Here is a 16,862-nt window from a genome sequence, read left to right on the forward strand (position 1 = left end):
GAAGTAAAATGCCAAGAAATCTGTCTACCTGTCATCTCTTGCTCTGTTTTGTTTCTCCACAGGGCAGGAAACTTAATTGCCTACAATTTCCAATTATAAATGGTTTTCAGCATGAGAGGCTGGCTTCTTTCTCTTGCTGTCTTCCCAGTGTCAACAGAAATGGAAGACTGATTCTCTTTCCAGTTAGTTTGAAAGACCCCATGAAAGGATTTGGATAGTGGTCACCTTAGTCTGGCCTCATGTTTAGTCATGCTCACCTTAACAACAGACCAAGAATGGCAGAGTTTGAGATAAATAGGTATTCCCATTGGAAACACATGATTAGGGAAGAAACATTTCCAGGAAAAGGTAGAAAAGGTGCTGGGAAGGTAAAACAATTTAACTCCAACAGAGAGTAAAAAGATTAGTTTTGGGTTTTAGAGATGCAATATTTTCTATAGAAGGATGATATGGAGGAGGCCAATTAGGTTATTACAGTCACCCCAGCAAAATATATTAGAGACTTGAAATGAGTTTGGAGAAGAGGATGACTTTAGGAAATGTTCTAGAGTTTAAATCTATAGGACTAGATAACGAGAGAAACCGAACTATATAAATAGCCCTTATACAGAAATTATCATGTAAGAGGGTCTGTTCTAACACATGATATATATACTGATTCTTTAAATCCTCAGCACAACTCTATGAATATATTATTATTATTTGCACTTTCAGAGGGAGTTATGAGTCACACAAAGGTTGAAAAGTTGCCCAAGGTCAGACAGTTGCAAAGTAGTAAGAGTTCACATCCAGCAGATACTGTCCCCAATCCCACGAGCTTAACCACCTGCCACATCCTTGCCACTGAACTGGAGGCAATGGCAACATTAGTCCAGGGTGGACACACAAGAGTACATAAGGGGTGGAGGTGGGATATAGAGGAAGGAAGTGAGAAGATAATATTTGATTTCTGTGTAATAAGTTTAAAAATGTGTAAAGCACTTGGAAATTCCTGTCAAGATTTGGATTTGGGATTGACAGGACATAGGTGATAGCTGAAATCAAAGAAAGGAGTAAAAACTCTAAGAGGGACTTGAATGAGGACCTAGTAATCTGTCTGAAGGAAAACAAAGAGAAGGTAGAAAAATGACCTAAAAAGTTAACTAATTCAATGTTTAAGAGATACAGACATCCTCATAATACTATTAGTTGGAGTGTAAATTGGTTCAGTTTGGTTGCGGAGAAATTTGGCAATATGCAATAAAATATAAAATTCCCTTGCATTTGACCTAGCCATTCTACTTGAAATTTATGCTACTAATGTGCTCTTTCCCAAGGCCAAAGATGTCTGTACACAAGTATTCACTTCAAGCTTGCTATATAAGGAGGATAACAAGGGAGAGAGGAGAGAAAGGAGGGAGGTATCCATCAGTATTGTATGGACAAACATACTGTAAAATTCTATGTAGCTGTTCCATAAAAATGAGTATCATGAGTATCTCATTAAACAGAATAACGTAGACATTTAGAAGCGGGTATGGAAATATGACCAAATACTTATGCTAAAAAAAAAAAAGAGAGATACATATGATATACATATGAAATTCAGAAAATATACATATGATATTCCTTTAGAGTAATCAATAAGGCCTACTATCACTATCCTATTTACCTGGCATAAAGCATCAATATAGGATATAGAACCCTTATTTCTCAGTTCCAATTAAGTCTTAAGAGAGTGGATGGGAAAAGAATCAGCATGTGTTTAACAAACTGATAGCAAATGGGAAAGTACCCATACAGCAAAAATCAACCCCAAATAAATATTTCCCAGTGACTGACTCACTAACACTCAAGGGGGCTGTCTCCTATAGTTCAGCAATGAGGGGAAGATGTCAGGGAAAGAAAAAAAAAAAAAGGTAGCTTTTGTCCAGCCCCATAAATTCAGGAGTACACACAAAGTTTTGGTATCTAGCAGTACCAATCTCCAATTAACAATCTTGCAGCTTTTAACAAGTTTCTTGCCCTTACATAAAAGTTCTTAAGTGACTTGCATATGCACTCATCTCCCCTTCTTTGAATTCTTAACTCCATTTATCACCACCGAAGTTCCCCTCATTGCTTCTCTACCTGAAGGTCAAGATGAAAGTAACAGAAATAGCATGGATGCAGTAGGGCCCTATCAAGCAGTGGTCTTGACTCAGGATTGAGAAAAAGGGGCAGGTTTTTTTTGTTTGTTTGTTTTTTGTTTTTTGTTTTTTGTTTTTAGGGGATAAAGGAAAAGATAGGGTATAAGGAAGAGAACGTAGTCCAAAATAGGGTATAAGGAAGAGAACGTAGTCCCACAAAGGAAAGGATGGGTCAAGACCCTCACTTCAAGAAAGGTCTCCAAACTTGCTTCATATACTTTTCCCTGATGTGAAACCTTTTATCAAAGCTGCTTTAGCCATTTTTCTTATATAAAAGGTTGATGAAACCACCAAACATGGGAAAGACCAACATGTTACATTTACACAATTAGTCTATCTAGCAATCATCAAATCAGTTACTCTTGAAGTCCTACGAAGCACAGGAAAATATAATTACTAGAAGTGACTGCAGTTGAAGGAGACAGGAAACCAGGACCAGAAACACATCATAACGCATAGTTTTCTAAAGCTCAGAATGGAATTAGAAAAAGAGAGTCCAGGAGGCTTCTCACAGGTGGTCAGCTTGACAGCCTCACTTTCTGGGGTCCCTTCCCCCTTGTCAGGTTTGCAGAGTGAACTTGAGGCAGGCCAGCAAGCAGAACTCCCCTGAGAGCTATACCAGGTGGGAGAAGAGAATTCTAAAGGAGGGGGGAAGGTGGTAAGTGGACACAACCTTGGGTCCCCCTTCCTAGGAGAAGCCTGAAGCCCAACACAACCGGGGGGCATGAGAGAGGGTGCAGCTCATACGCATGTTAAGTCCAAACCATCCTGGTTCCGGCCTGGTAGATACTGATAATATAAATACATATACAACGATAACAAGTAAGTTAATACAGTGGAGTATATACGCTTACAAACCAAAACAGCTGTAGTCAGTAAACAATTTAAACAGTTATTTTTTCCCTAAATTAACTGCCATTTCAATACTAAATCATAATATTGACTAGACTGAAACCTGCAAAAGTACTTTTCTGTCTTTGCCAATAACAAAGCTATTTTCAAATTCTTTCCATAACAAATGAAACCCTCACCAGAGTATCATGAATCCTGAAGTTTCCCCCAAAGAAATTACCTGATTAGTTTTGCTTATATAGATTTTCCCAGAAGAAAAGTAGGTACCATCTAGTTGATTTGAAGAGTCAGGTCTGCAACTTAAAGCAGTTGTCCACTTTAATCCACTGTGAATGATCAGTCTAACCTACCCAGTACGCCCCTTCCTAGGTTGTTAATACATCTGCAATGGCCACCATAACAAAATTACAGATTGGGTTACTGAAATGACAGAAGTTAATTTTCTCACCTTTCTGGAAGTTACAAAGTCCAGCAGGTTTGTCTTTTTCCTGAGGCCTCTGTCTTGGGAAGTGCCAGCAAAGATGCAGCAGACTCTATGGATGGGGGCAGCCGGATAAAGGAGAGTCCTTAAGACCTCGGTGGCTCTTTCAGACTTCTAATGCTCTGTCTGCCCCATTTGTAGGGAGGTAGACAGGTGCAGGGTCGGAAGGGGCTTAAGGGAGCCTGGAGGCTGGCAGGCCTCCTGGCCAGGAGCCCTGGATTCGGAGGGCAAATCTTCTCTTTCCGGGCCCTCCAGCATTGCCTCTGTGAGCTCAACTCTGATCTCTACTGCCTTCGACCTAATGGTTCTCTGCCGCCCCAAGCATCTGCTACAGCGTTATATAAGCAGTCTCTGCCCAGGTGCGCCCACTTACGCATGCCCACGCTCCACGTGACGCCACCAGCCATGCATGTAAGCCCACAGGTGTCCACACCGATGCTAAAGGTGGGAGGGCAGGAAAATCCTGATCACTTCCACTTACCCTCCATTTTGGTTTGCAAATGCTTGTCCTATTGCTGTGTCCTCAGATGATTTCTGCAAAGTGCGTACATGTGGGGTGTCCAAATTCCTCTAAGCGTTCATCAGTCCGAATGGGTTAAGGTCCAATTTAGCCTCGTTTTAACCAAATAGCCTATTTAAAGGCCCTACTCCAAATCCAAACATATCCTCAGGTAAGAGAGGTAATAAGCGCTTGCCAGGAACACAGTTCAGCCCCTACAACAAGGCATCCACATTTGGAGTTTCTGGGCCCAGGACGTAAAGTCAAGACGTAGAGCCGAGTGATCTACCTGACATAACAGCCACAGTTCCCGCAGTTTATTCAGTAAGCAAGCCAGGTCTTCCCCACTTTTTGAAGGTTCAAGTTAGGCAACCTGGGCTCTTAAGAAAGAACTGCATCAGCGCCTGTGTCACTAACCCAGAAAGCTGAAGCGTTTCTTCGCTTTTACGACAAAGACAAAAAGTGAAACTGGCGTCAGCGTCAGCTTTGCAGCAGCCGGCAAGAACGCCTGCGTCCCAGCGAGCAGCGCAGACTCCGGCAGAGCAGACACCAAGCCCTGTCCACCCAGGCTGTACTCGGTCATGTCACCCCATGCTTTTGCTGTAAGTTACTGTGGTTTTAGGGCTTGTGTCATTTTGTATGAGTTGATAGGTTATTTGGGGAGGGGCTGAGAACACTCAAGAAAATTTCCCTCTGTTGAGTGGTAATTGCTTCTTCACTTTATGCTTTCAACTTTTAAAAGGTTTAATGGGAACTCTACTTTTGGGTGAGGAAGTGAAGGGGGAAAGCTGTAAGAAACATGCACTTTTTTCAACCCCACTTTATTCCTTCTCTAATAGTTTAGATTTCCTTATCTTTAGCTAAAGAGGTTACACAGATCCAAATGGATAACATTCATTCATCCTACATTCATTTTCCTTATCTTATAAACTCATTGTAGCTCGTTTAGCATTCTTAACTTAATGGGCCCAAAAACAAAATCTCAGAAATAACAACTGTAATCCCTGTTCTTTTCAATAGCTATCAGTGAGGTGTCCAAGGGTTTGTCAGTGCTGTTTGAGTTCTGAGTTGCACAATATGTATGTCTATCAGAACTTTTATGTGAAGCCTGCAGGGAAAAGTACTCAGTACTAAATCTACCGATATTAACAACGAGAAGAGGTAGAATGTGGAGTGTTAAGGTTTGTTAATAATTACTAATGACGACCTGGATGTGTGATGGATTTTTTAATAGGAAACGGCGGGAAGATGAGTAGAACTAGAAATACTAGCAGCTGTTACAGGAAAGGCCCATACATTGATGCTAAAAACAGAGGCTAGTCATCAACATAATAGTGGCAGTAGCTACTAGTATTGTGTTTCACAGACTCTACCAATTGTCCTAAACTAAATCTTTTCAGTAGAAATGTAATGGCAAAGGCCAATAACAAAATATAAACTCCTTTAATCAGAACAAGCATATGTCTACCTGATATCAAATATATTATGAAAGTTTTTAAAGCAAATGTATTAAATCAGGTTTTTTCCAGTTTTTTCTTTATTTTTATTAAGTACCATTATTTTACACCCTTGCTAGTACTTTGACAGTATAGGACCCCTCAGGTGTGTGTCGTCACTGTAGCCCTCCCTTCACCAAATTACACTGACTGCTCCTCTCTGAACCATTGTTTTCTCCCACCCATTGTTTTCACCTCTGGTTTTCAAGTTTGACTTTGACTCTTTGTTTAGTTTTACTGTATTTCACATATATGCAGCATCATTTGACATTTTTCCTTCTGGCTTATTTCACAAAATATAATCCCTTCCAGCTCTATCCATGTTGCTGCAATTGGCATGAGTCTATCTGTTTTGATTGCTTAGTAACATTCCACATCTTCTTGATCCATGCATATGTTTTGGGGTATTTAGGTTGTTTCCATACTTGGCTACTATAAATAGTGCTATTACAAACATGGGAATACAAGTTCCTTTTTAATTAGTGTTTTTGTATTCTTTGGATACCCAGAAGTGGGCTGTTTCCTTTTTGCTGAGTTGCATAAATTCCTTGTAGATTTTTGAGATCAGTCCCTTGTCAGATATACGATGTGCAAATATTTTCCCCCATTCAGTAGAATGTCCCTTCATTTTAGTTGTAGTCTCCTGTTGTACAGTGTTTAGTGTGACATAGTTCCAATTGTTTATATTCTATATTGTTCTCTTTGCTGCTGGGACAAAGATGTAAAGATAGCTGAGGTTTATGTCTTGGAATGTTGTTCTGCTTTCTTCTATGTATTTTATAGCTTGAGGTTTTGCATCCAACAATTTTATCCATTTTGAGTTTTAAATCTTTTTTTAAAATAGAGACTATTTAGAATTTTAGCACGTACACTGTACATTCTTAAATACAACATATTTGTATTTTTTAAATTAAGTATAACTTAGCTGAATTATATATCTAATTATCAAGCTTGAATTGTGGTTTAAGAAAGCAGAAACACTTGTTCAGCATTCCAACCCTCCATATCTAGTGACATAATTAACTTATTCTTGGTAGCATACAGGTTTAAATAGTAAAAGAACTTATGCACAAATAATTCAATGTACTACAAAGGACACCCAAACACATCTTTTTATTTATATACTAAATTTAAAAATACAAATCTTATTAAAATGCTTATGAAACATTGTATACATAAGTACTGACAAATACTATCAGATTATGGCATTGTGTAATTTGCTAAAGTTAATCAGAATCAGAACAAAGTACATAACTGCTGATAACAAATTTCAGAAGTCAAAAATTTTAACATTTGGCAACTGTGAAGTAGTGATCTGCACAGGAAGGATGTCTGCAGAGGTAAAATAGTAAGAGAATAAGGAATAATGCAGGGAGTCCTGCTCTGTATTAATAAGTGGGTCTCTTTCTCATCTGCTTAATTCTCATTACAACAGAAATTAAAGTGCACAAGACCACCAGGAATACTTGATTTGGTTGTACCCTAATATATACAACAGCCAATTATGCTGCCATATTAAGGGTTACGATTCTTTGTACTGTTCCTGAGGTTTTAGAAGCTAATTTTGAATGTGGTAAAGGGAAGAGAGGCCAATACTTCCTAAATTGCACCAAATAGCCTTAAAGTGTAGAAACACCAAAGGTAAAAATATTAACATAGGGATAAATTCAAGAAAATTATCCCTGTCTATTTTGCCCTGGGAATAAAATTAGGGTAAGAACCTAGTTTCACCTCTGGAAAAGCTTACTAAAAATCGGTTTTAAAAGGTCAAACATGTACAGCAAGCACCACAATACTGTCAGTTACTGCTTACCACTTAGATACTGTATCATAAATACCAGGCATAAATACCTGCCCTCTAAGGTTCACAAGAAATACAGGTAGAAGCATGTGATTACTTGACACTGATTTTACTAATTAACATTAAGTATAATTTGTAAAAATAGGTCACCATCATACAATCAAGGAAGAGGAGAAGAAAAGCTGCTAGTCTATAAAAGTGCTCCTTTTAGCTTTCAAACCCAACAGCTTAATTTTGGGTAAAACAAGATTGTAAAGTAAGGCCATCAGTTCTAAATAAGCTGATGAAGCCGTATATACATACTCACATATATATGCTTAAATTTCAATTCTGATTTAACACTAATGAACTAGTACAAACCATTTCTAGGAAACATTTTATCAAGCTTATTTACAAATACACGATGAATGACAAAGATATGGAAAATTTTAAAAACTGCAGGTATACATAGACATTTAGCAATATAGTTCACTAAAGATAAAACAGATTTGCATAATGTTTGTAAAAACCAAAGAGTTTTGTAAGAAACCCCTAAACATATATATCTATGGGTCATTTGACCTGATAGGCAAATAAATGGATGATCATGATTAAACTTTTATTACCATCTCTTAATAACATATCAGGATGAGGTCTACTTAGAGTACTACCTGCAAATACACAGTCTTCTCATGATTCAATGAGAATATTAAGTTATTGAATAGATTTTTACTCCCATGGCACATCATACTTGGTAATACTAATAAGGTAGATTTAGATAACACTTAAATCATGATTACGAATGTTTAATTGAATATTTTCCTTTCTGTAGCTGCGAAATGTAAAGCTTAGATTTGCTTCCATCAGGCCTCTTAAACCAAACTTCATCATGGTTAATTGTTGTAATTACAGCACTAAAAGGGAAAAAAAAAAAAAAGGAATGAATGAATGAATTACAATATGCCTCCTCCACCAGTCTGGCTTTCATAAAACCAGAATAGCTGGACTACAAGAATTCAGGTATGTAACTGTTTACCAGAATGCTGTACTAGCAGCAGGACATGCTGTCAAAAATATCACACCCAGCAACACTTAATAATCTCCTTGCTTTTCTTAATAGAATTGGCTAAATTTACTTTCTAACATAACCACTAAATGCATATCATTCCTACTCTGTCTCCAACCCCAAAAAAGAATGGAGCTAAAACCACTACTTATGCTATTATCCAGATCATCAGCCTTGACTATACAAAATCTGTCAAATACCAGTCCCTAATTCAAACCATCTATAATAATTGTATAAATTTATTGTGATAATAAATATTTGCATAGAAATGTCAACATTTCCACTTATGTTATTGCTTATGTTCATGAACTTAATATGCAACTGTGGTATATTAACACTGGTATTCACACACGCTATTCAAAACATGTTGAGAGAAAAAAGGATACACAAACAACTATTGATGCATTACGAATGCATTTCTGGACAGCAAATATTTATTCACAATAATTATTCTGCCACTGAGCAACACTGAAGTGATAAAGGCTTTTTACCTTGTAGGACATTCATCTTTTTTATCAATACATATTGTTTGTCCACGTATATACCATTCACCATCGTAATATAATCTTCCCTCTTCAGATCTAGCACTGTGCAAATGTTTTTCCAGTTTCACAGGTGCTAAAGGGATCAGTTCAGAAACTGTTACATTAATAAGACATTGTCAGATAAACAAAAATACAAAACTAAAAATACCAAGCATTTATAAGAAAAAACATTACATATCTCTTACATAACTAAGAAATATTTATATTTCTTACATAACAAACCAAAATCTAATAGAAATAAGATTTATTTCTTACATTTTGTATATAATTCAAAGTTACAAAACAAAACTAAATACAATAAGTAACAATTAACTGGAAACTTGCCAAAGAGGGGAACAGGTAAATTATCAGTTACTTGTGCCAATTTTAAGCAGGATTTAAAATATCAATTACTATATTTACACTGAACATTTTTTTTATATATATTTTTTCCATGACAGTCATCTGAAATGTCTAAAGAAACAGAGTTTAATATATATTCCAAGAGTTTCCCGGGTCTATGATTCTAAAACAGAATTTCTTATGTAAAATTTATACAAATAAAGAAATTAAATATTAAAAAATTCCTATGTAGAACAGCTGTTTTTAAATCCTAGAAATGGTTTTTGATAGACTCATGCAAAGAAAAAAAGTTCTCTGTAAAGCATACTGTATAAAGCATACTCTGATATAAGTATCTGCTTCATCATTCAATTATCACTACCACAGGTCTTCCCCAACAATCCTGTCCACTCCTTCATTAATTTTCACTATAATTTCATCTTCCATCACAGCAAGTATTACAATATATGATCATCTTTGTCATTCATTTACATATATTTTTTTCTGCTTCCCCAAGGAGGTTCTAGGAGGTCCATTTCTTGAACCATTGTATTCTCAGAGCCTCATATAGTGCCTGGTATGTAGAAAATGTTCAAAAAGCATTTATTTATTGATTTGTGCAACAAGTATTTTCTGAGCACGTTCAACCACAAGAATTTTGCTTGATGCTGAAGAAAAAAACTGTGACTAAAAATATGGTTCCGACCTTTGTGGATCTTACAATTCAGCCAGAAGACAGATAAATATAAAAGCAATAAATTAAAAATTACAAACTGTGGAAAGTACCATGAAGAAAACAAACAGGATACAAAGCTAAAGACAACAGATGAGAGAGGATACCCATTCAACAGTGCAGTGGGATCTCAAAGGAATCAAAATAGTTCAAAAATGTTAAGAACTTAAAGATCTAAGTACTTCTTCCAGTTAACTCAGCAGGAAATTAATTTACTACAATATTGCTACAATGTCCTGAATCTAAGTTTTAAAAAATCCTTGAGTTAAATGAAAATTAATCTTTTTTAAACTATCTATTTGAATGTTACTAGAAAGTCCTCTTACTGGTACTTACAACATGGGTGATTTTTTTATTTATTTATGCATACAAAACTGGGGTACAGGCCATAGATGTGGGGAGTGAGAGGATTCACCAGAGACAGATCAGGGAGCAGAACAGACATACTGAGGGGAAAACAAGTACACTACTGAGGGGAGTACAGGGCAAGACAGGAGAAGTCTGCCACGCCATGTGGGTCATCTCCCTGGCTGAAGATCTAACTTATGCTGCAGCAGCTGCGACTAGCTTTGTGGTGCTGCGCTTTAACCCACTGTGTCACCAGGGAGGGCCCAAAACAAGCGTATTTTTAAATTTAAATCTAACTTCACTGTTCTTAAAAGAATTAGGAAACAGAAAGTGAAAAAAAGCAAAAACAAAAAATTAGACTAGACAATAAGGTATATTAACTATTTTAGGTCTTCCAAAAAAAAAATAAATCAAGCAAAATTTAATGGGAATTTTACTAAGCCTTATCTGAATATTTAAATCTTAGTGATGGGTTAACCTTTTCTTTTCTGGATGGACTCTACTGCTACCACTCAAGTAGCTCTCCTAGAAAATGGAGGCATGTAAGGAATTTTGTTCACAATTTCAGAATTCACAGTCTCCCTGAAGGCAATCCACAGACTCAAAAGTCCTCCCCTATAGAATTACTGAGACCATGAAAAACATTTAAAAAATAATTTCAAAATTAGTGATTACTAGCAATAGTAATGTAGCTGAAACAATGAAAGAAAAAATATATATTGCATTCAGAAACCTGGAAATTTTTCCATGAGGCAAAGATGCCCAAAGAATTCTTCATTATTTCAAATAAAGGGTTCACTGATGAACTGAAACTATTGACAGGGGAGCTTTTTAGTATGTAAGACTTAACTCTGAATCTCCAGAGAAATTTTCTGAAATGAGACTTACGTTCTGTTTTAACTCTGTGTGGACCCAATGTAGCCATCGCCTTTAAATAAAAAAGGAAGAGAAAGAGGTTGTCTGAGTCCATATACTAAAAGTGTACATTGATATCTCTTTAATATACATACAACATTAGTGATAAGTTCAATAATAATCACAGGAAATATAATCGTCAGATGCTCTAATTATTAATCCAATACCATAGAAATATGTATGTAAATAACAATTTTTCCTAGAGATGTTGTCAATACCTGAAATCTAAGAATTAGATTCTAAAATCTAAAAGTGGAAGTTCCTAAAAATGGAAAATTTTAATAAATAAATCTGCACTTTCAAATAAGCACAGAAAATCTTTTAAGTTTTGGATGCTTAATGAGGATGCAAGACATACATTAAGGATTCAAATATTTATTTTTGTTCATTCAACAAATATTTATCGTCTGTGAGCCAGAACTGGGCTAAGGAATAGGCACAGAATGATTATATTTTATCTGTGGACAACCTAAATAAACACTTTGCTGTACTTCTGCATAAATTATATTACTATAAAAAAATACAAAATATTGACAATTCTCTTAAAATACGCTTGCATCCACTGTTACCTATATTAGTAATAAATCCCTTAGAGAGAATATTATCAAGCAAATTTAAATAAAACTTTGATATATTAGTAAAAAAAAATCTTAAAAAGTAGCCTGTAAAAATATATTTGTATTCCACTGCTCCTTGTACCTTCCTAATTGTTGTCCAGTCTTCAAGAATATCAAGATCTTGTAACATATAAACTATATATGGACGTTGAAAAGTCAAGGTTAATTTAGCTATTAAGATTTTCACACTTTGAATTAAACTTTTAAATTTCTATTTTTTTAAGACACTAGATATATCTCTGGATATATCTTCAAGTCTGCTGAATTCTGACTAAAAGTTACTATTCTTCAAGAAACTTACTACCAGAATATATTCCAATATTTCAGATACTATAATCTTACTCTTTTAGTTCTACTACTTACTGACTATAAGATACACCTTCAACTTAATCACTTTTCTTTTTTTGGTTTGATTTGATTTGGGGGGGCAAGGGGCCATAAGGAATGCTAGTCTTAAATGAAGCACTAATTTAAAGACTTCCAATATTCCATTAAATATGTTTAAAATACGCATGAGAATTAAACAAGCATGCCATGTACCAAACACCTGTTTAATATGAAAGCCCTTGTGAACTATAAAGTCATATTAATTTTCAAAGGTGCGATCATGACTAAATTTCCATTCCCTATCCCTCTTAATCGAAAGTATATCCTTCTGTCTTCAGTTTCATAAATCATCTGTGCTTATAACAGAATCATGCAAATAATGTCACTGTGTACCAATAACTTACAAAGGTATACATAATGCAAAATGTACATCAAGGCATTAGGAAAAAACAGGAAGTTTGGAAAAGGATATCAGAAACAACAACTGGCTTCTTTTTGTCAGGGCTAAAAGGATCCTTTCTCTTTTTTCTTGACTGAAGTTCATCATTCCACAGCTCTGAAGATCAAAAGGAGAAAAAAAACTAATTTCATGGTAGCAAGACTACATGGACAGTGAAGAATATTTATACATGTGACTATATTATTTCATAAGCAACTATATATAATTTTTCTTTGCCTTTATTAAAGTAAAAATCAACTTGGCACTGAATGACGAGTTGATAGACATTTGTCAGGCACACTGTTAAATATATAAACATGCATTGTCTCACCTACTTGTCAGAGCTACCTGAGGTAAGTATTCCTATCGTTGTCATTTTACAGACAAAAAGCAATTCAGAAAACCTAATGTAACTGTCACCCATATTCACCCAACTAGGAGATAATGGAGCTTAGTTTGTTGGACAATCTGTCTACTCTATACTAGGATAATAAAATTTATAGTAAGTAAACTAACACATATGCAATAATTATAGCATAACCCAGTAAATTTTCCGCCAAAGTAGAAAGACTTACCACAATACCCACCAAAAAAGCCAATTTTGTAGTGGACTTAGTTTCTGCTTCCCTATACCTACTATCTATTTGTCTTATTTTGTGTGGTACCAAAGAGAAGAGATTTTTATTCCTTCTTTCATATGACAGTCTTTTAAGACTCAAAGGGAAAAATACTGTAGCTGTCTTCCATTATGAAAACTACTTGTGTAGTATACTATTCTTAAAGTTCCTATTTTGTCCCTTTTCATACACTCCGTCTTCTACACCTTCCTAAAGTGTATCAAAGCACAATCATAATCATAATGAAGTCTTTATAAGTCTCACCTCCCCTCTCATTAAGGTACTTCATTTACATAACATTTATGTTAGGAGACAAAAATATTATAGTAAACCAAAGGTTTAGATATCAGTTAAATATCACACTCACATCATTCCCATTACCTGAGGTAATATCAATGCTGTGCCTATCCTCTTCAAGCCTTCTTATCTTTTCCTCTAGTTCACTCTGGACTGTATCATATAACAAAAGTTTTTCACTCTGGAGAAAAAAATAAAAGATTGCACATAAGTAGAAAGAAAAACTGACCTATCTGAACTAAGAGTACTAATTAACTCAAAGTGCTTTTACCGTACAATACTTTTCAGTTTTAAAATTTTTAAGATAAAATGTCAAATATATAAAAATAGTATATATCCACATTTAATTACATGCAATTAAAGAACATCTAAATTTATACATGATTCAGATAACAGGCAAATATTTACTATATTAAAAATTCATATACAGGGTCCCCTGTTGGCACAAAAGGTTGTGATGCAGCACTATGAAGGTACCTGCCACCACTGCAGCATGAGTTCGATCCCTGGCCAGGAAGGTGACGTACATAGCACAGCAGACTTCTCCTATCTCACCCACTGCTCCCCTTAGCAGTGTACTTCGTTGACCTACCTGTTCTGCTCCCCACTCTGTGTCTGGCAAGTCCTCTCACCTACCTCCCCTCCCTGGCATTTCTAGCCTACACCCCAGCTCTTGTATAAATAAATATCTTTTTTAAAAGTTCATATATAAATGTAAGTACCACCTACCACCAAAATGCAAAAATGGAAAGTCTATCCTATAAAGTGAATCATTATAAAATGGATCATATTTTCTGTTCAGAACAACAGCTGGGTCTTTATTTCTCACTAATATCTCAGCACCACACTAAAATAGACTAGTATCACAAAAAGAAAAGATTCGAGTACAAATTTTATAAAATTTTTAAATCACTTATAATTATAAATCCAATAAAATTATATATATATCCAAATTTTCAACAAAACTATAGAAACACTGAATGACTTGCTAAGGGTAATAGGATTATTTACTAGCAAATCAAACTAGAAGTCCCAGGTCTACTGGTTTTAGTCCATTACTTTATATAACACTGTCTCCCTTATTTTAAAAGTCATAAAATATTATAGGTATAATAATATGTATATCAAGTATATGAAAAGCTATGATAGATTTCCAACCTATCATTCACATGCTCATCTTCAATAAGGATCTAAGGGTATTGAGATATGACTGTCCTGTAGAGCCTTCAGTTAGAATAAAAAGGATTTATTTTCCTTTTTTTATTTTAAAGAGTTATTCCTTTATTGTAAGATTTTTTAATTTATCTATTTAAGTTGTGGAGAAGAACCAGAGTATAGGCCAGAGATGAGGATGGTGAGAGGATTCACCAAAGACAGCATGGGGAGCAGAATAGGCAGATCAATGAAGTACACTGCTGAGGAGAACAGGGGCAAAATAGGAAAGATCTGCTGCACCATGTGGGTTAGTTTCCTAGTGATCAAACTTAGGCCATCTGGGTAGTAGCACTGAGACTTAACCCCTGGGCCACCGAGGAGGTCCAGATCTGACTTTTTATGGAAGGTATAGACCACATTCATTTAGGAAGTGTTCCCAGAGTCAATCATAAAGTTTAAAGATTGTTAAAGATTCTCCTGAGTGGTAGGGAATGATGGGGCCAGCAAAGATGAAGAACATTACAACTAGATCTCATAAGAAAAATAATCTTACTGCATGCTTACCTCTAAGGCTTACTTCCTTTTATTTGTCCCTGCCCTTGGGGAATACAAAATGTATCTTACGAAATATTCTAGTTTTACTGCATTTTTCACAAAATGTTATGTATTAGAGAAGAACGGATATCATGCCACCACCTCAGTTCAAGTGTGTGGCAACTCTAAAAAGAGATCCAAATTCTCCAACCAGATAACTCTGAACAGAAAGCAGGAATGATAAAGCTTTTGCTTTTAAGAGCATGAAAGTTTATTCCTTTCTACTAGTTAATTTGCCTTACCAAGCAAAATTTCTAAAATATGTCTACTTATTGCTTTTTACAGTTTTTAAAAGCCAAGAGACTGAAATGTTTGAAACTTTGAGGTATCTATAAAGATATTATAGGTATACTTTACAGAATACTGATATGGCTTGAATTGTTTCTCTTTGTTCTTCTCTCCCTTTCCCCCCAACCCCATAAGATCCTCAAAAGGCTTCCATCAGAAAGAAAGAAAGAAATAATAAAGCAGCAAGAGGATACCATGAAAGAAAGGCATCCAATCCTTCCTGCTTTGGTAACTGTAGAGGATTCTGGTTCAGTGTAATTTCATTCTTTAAAAGTGCCTCTGAGAATACTTAGTGGGCTTCAAGACCTAACATTCCTCAAATTTCCATACCTAGACTTAGTGATCCTACTCGTTAAGTCCTTTTCCAAGCAGATACCCATGTTTTTCCCATCAGCTTTAAGTCGCCCAGGAAAGTGATTCCAGGGTTCCATTTTTGTACTGTTCTCAACAATAGCCTGTATTTAGAACCAACTCCCTTTTAGCAATTTCTTGACTTAAGTACCTCACTGTTCTCAATTTCCTTTAGGACTCAAATCCTGGGAGAGTCTGAAGGACTAGCATTCCCAGAAAGTAAAACATATTAAAAAGCTACCATCAATTTTGGTTATTAAGTATATTACTTCATAATAAAAATCAGAATAGGATTTAAAACATCAGTAAAGACCCTAGTTTTGCAATATTTTAGTACATGATAAAGGAAACTTGTCAACACACCTGGCTATCTAAGCAATAAATGACACAGGAAAAATAAATTCATATAAAGGAAACTCAGTATTTTTTTGCCTCATGTTTTATATAAAAACATGGGGAAAAGAATTAAATTTAAAAGGCAAAATCTAAAAGGAACTAAAGCTAAGATTTGATGTTGAGACGAAGAAAGTATTTCAAAGCACAAAAATTAGATGTCATAAATGAAGACTAAAACATTTAATCACATAAAAATTACATTAAAAGGGGTCCTCCTTGGTGTTGCAAGGGATGAAGTCTTAGCACTATGAAGCTATCAGCAGCCACTGCAACTCAAGTTTGATCCCCGGCCAAGGAGCTAATCCACATGGCACAGCAGACCTCTGTCTCTCCTGCAGTTCCCTCAGCAGTAGATCCACCTCACTTGGCAAAGTTTTTTAACTATTATAATATACAATGTTAACTGTGATGGGAGAAAGAATGGCTGTTTCTCATTATTAAAACTGCTTTCAGAAATATATACACATATTACCTGTTAAAAACAAATGTTTTAAGAGAATATTTATAGCAATATCAAGAAATGCTGCTTGCAAAAAAAATTAGGTCACAAAATATTATATATAGTCATATCAATTTT

The 16,862-nt window shown here is 35.4% G+C and overlaps 1 protein-coding gene across 2 annotated transcripts in view; it reads right to left on the bottom strand.

Moving 5' to 3' along the window:
- Positions 1-6,591: 6,591 nt before the first annotated feature.
- Positions 6,592-16,862, bottom strand: part of BRMS1L (breast cancer metastasis-suppressor 1-like) — a 24,247-nt gene continuing 13,976 nt past the window's right edge. The window contains exons 5-10 of one of the 2 annotated variants that reach the window (XM_004681932.2): positions 13,586-13,682; positions 12,621-12,704; positions 11,904-11,968; positions 11,178-11,217; positions 8,834-8,960; positions 6,592-8,190 (exon numbers count right to left, since the gene is read on the bottom strand). In XM_004681932.2, coding sequence (XP_004681989.1) covers positions 8,073-8,190; positions 8,834-8,960; positions 11,178-11,217; positions 11,904-11,968; positions 12,621-12,704; positions 13,586-13,682 — 531 coding nt within the window. In that variant the 3' untranslated portion in view covers positions 6,592-8,072. Of the gene's footprint in view, positions 8,191-8,833; positions 8,982-11,177; positions 11,218-11,903; positions 11,969-12,620; positions 12,705-13,585; positions 13,683-16,862 lie in introns of both variants that reach the window. The other variant, XM_012724727.1, reaches the window with a different exon arrangement.

This window comes from Condylura cristata, unplaced genomic scaffold (genome assembly GCF_000260355.1).
Source record: "Condylura cristata isolate star-nosed mole 26May11 unplaced genomic scaffold, ConCri1.0 scaffold00013, whole genome shotgun sequence".
NCBI lineage: Eukaryota > Metazoa > Chordata > Mammalia > Eulipotyphla > Talpidae > Condylura > Condylura cristata.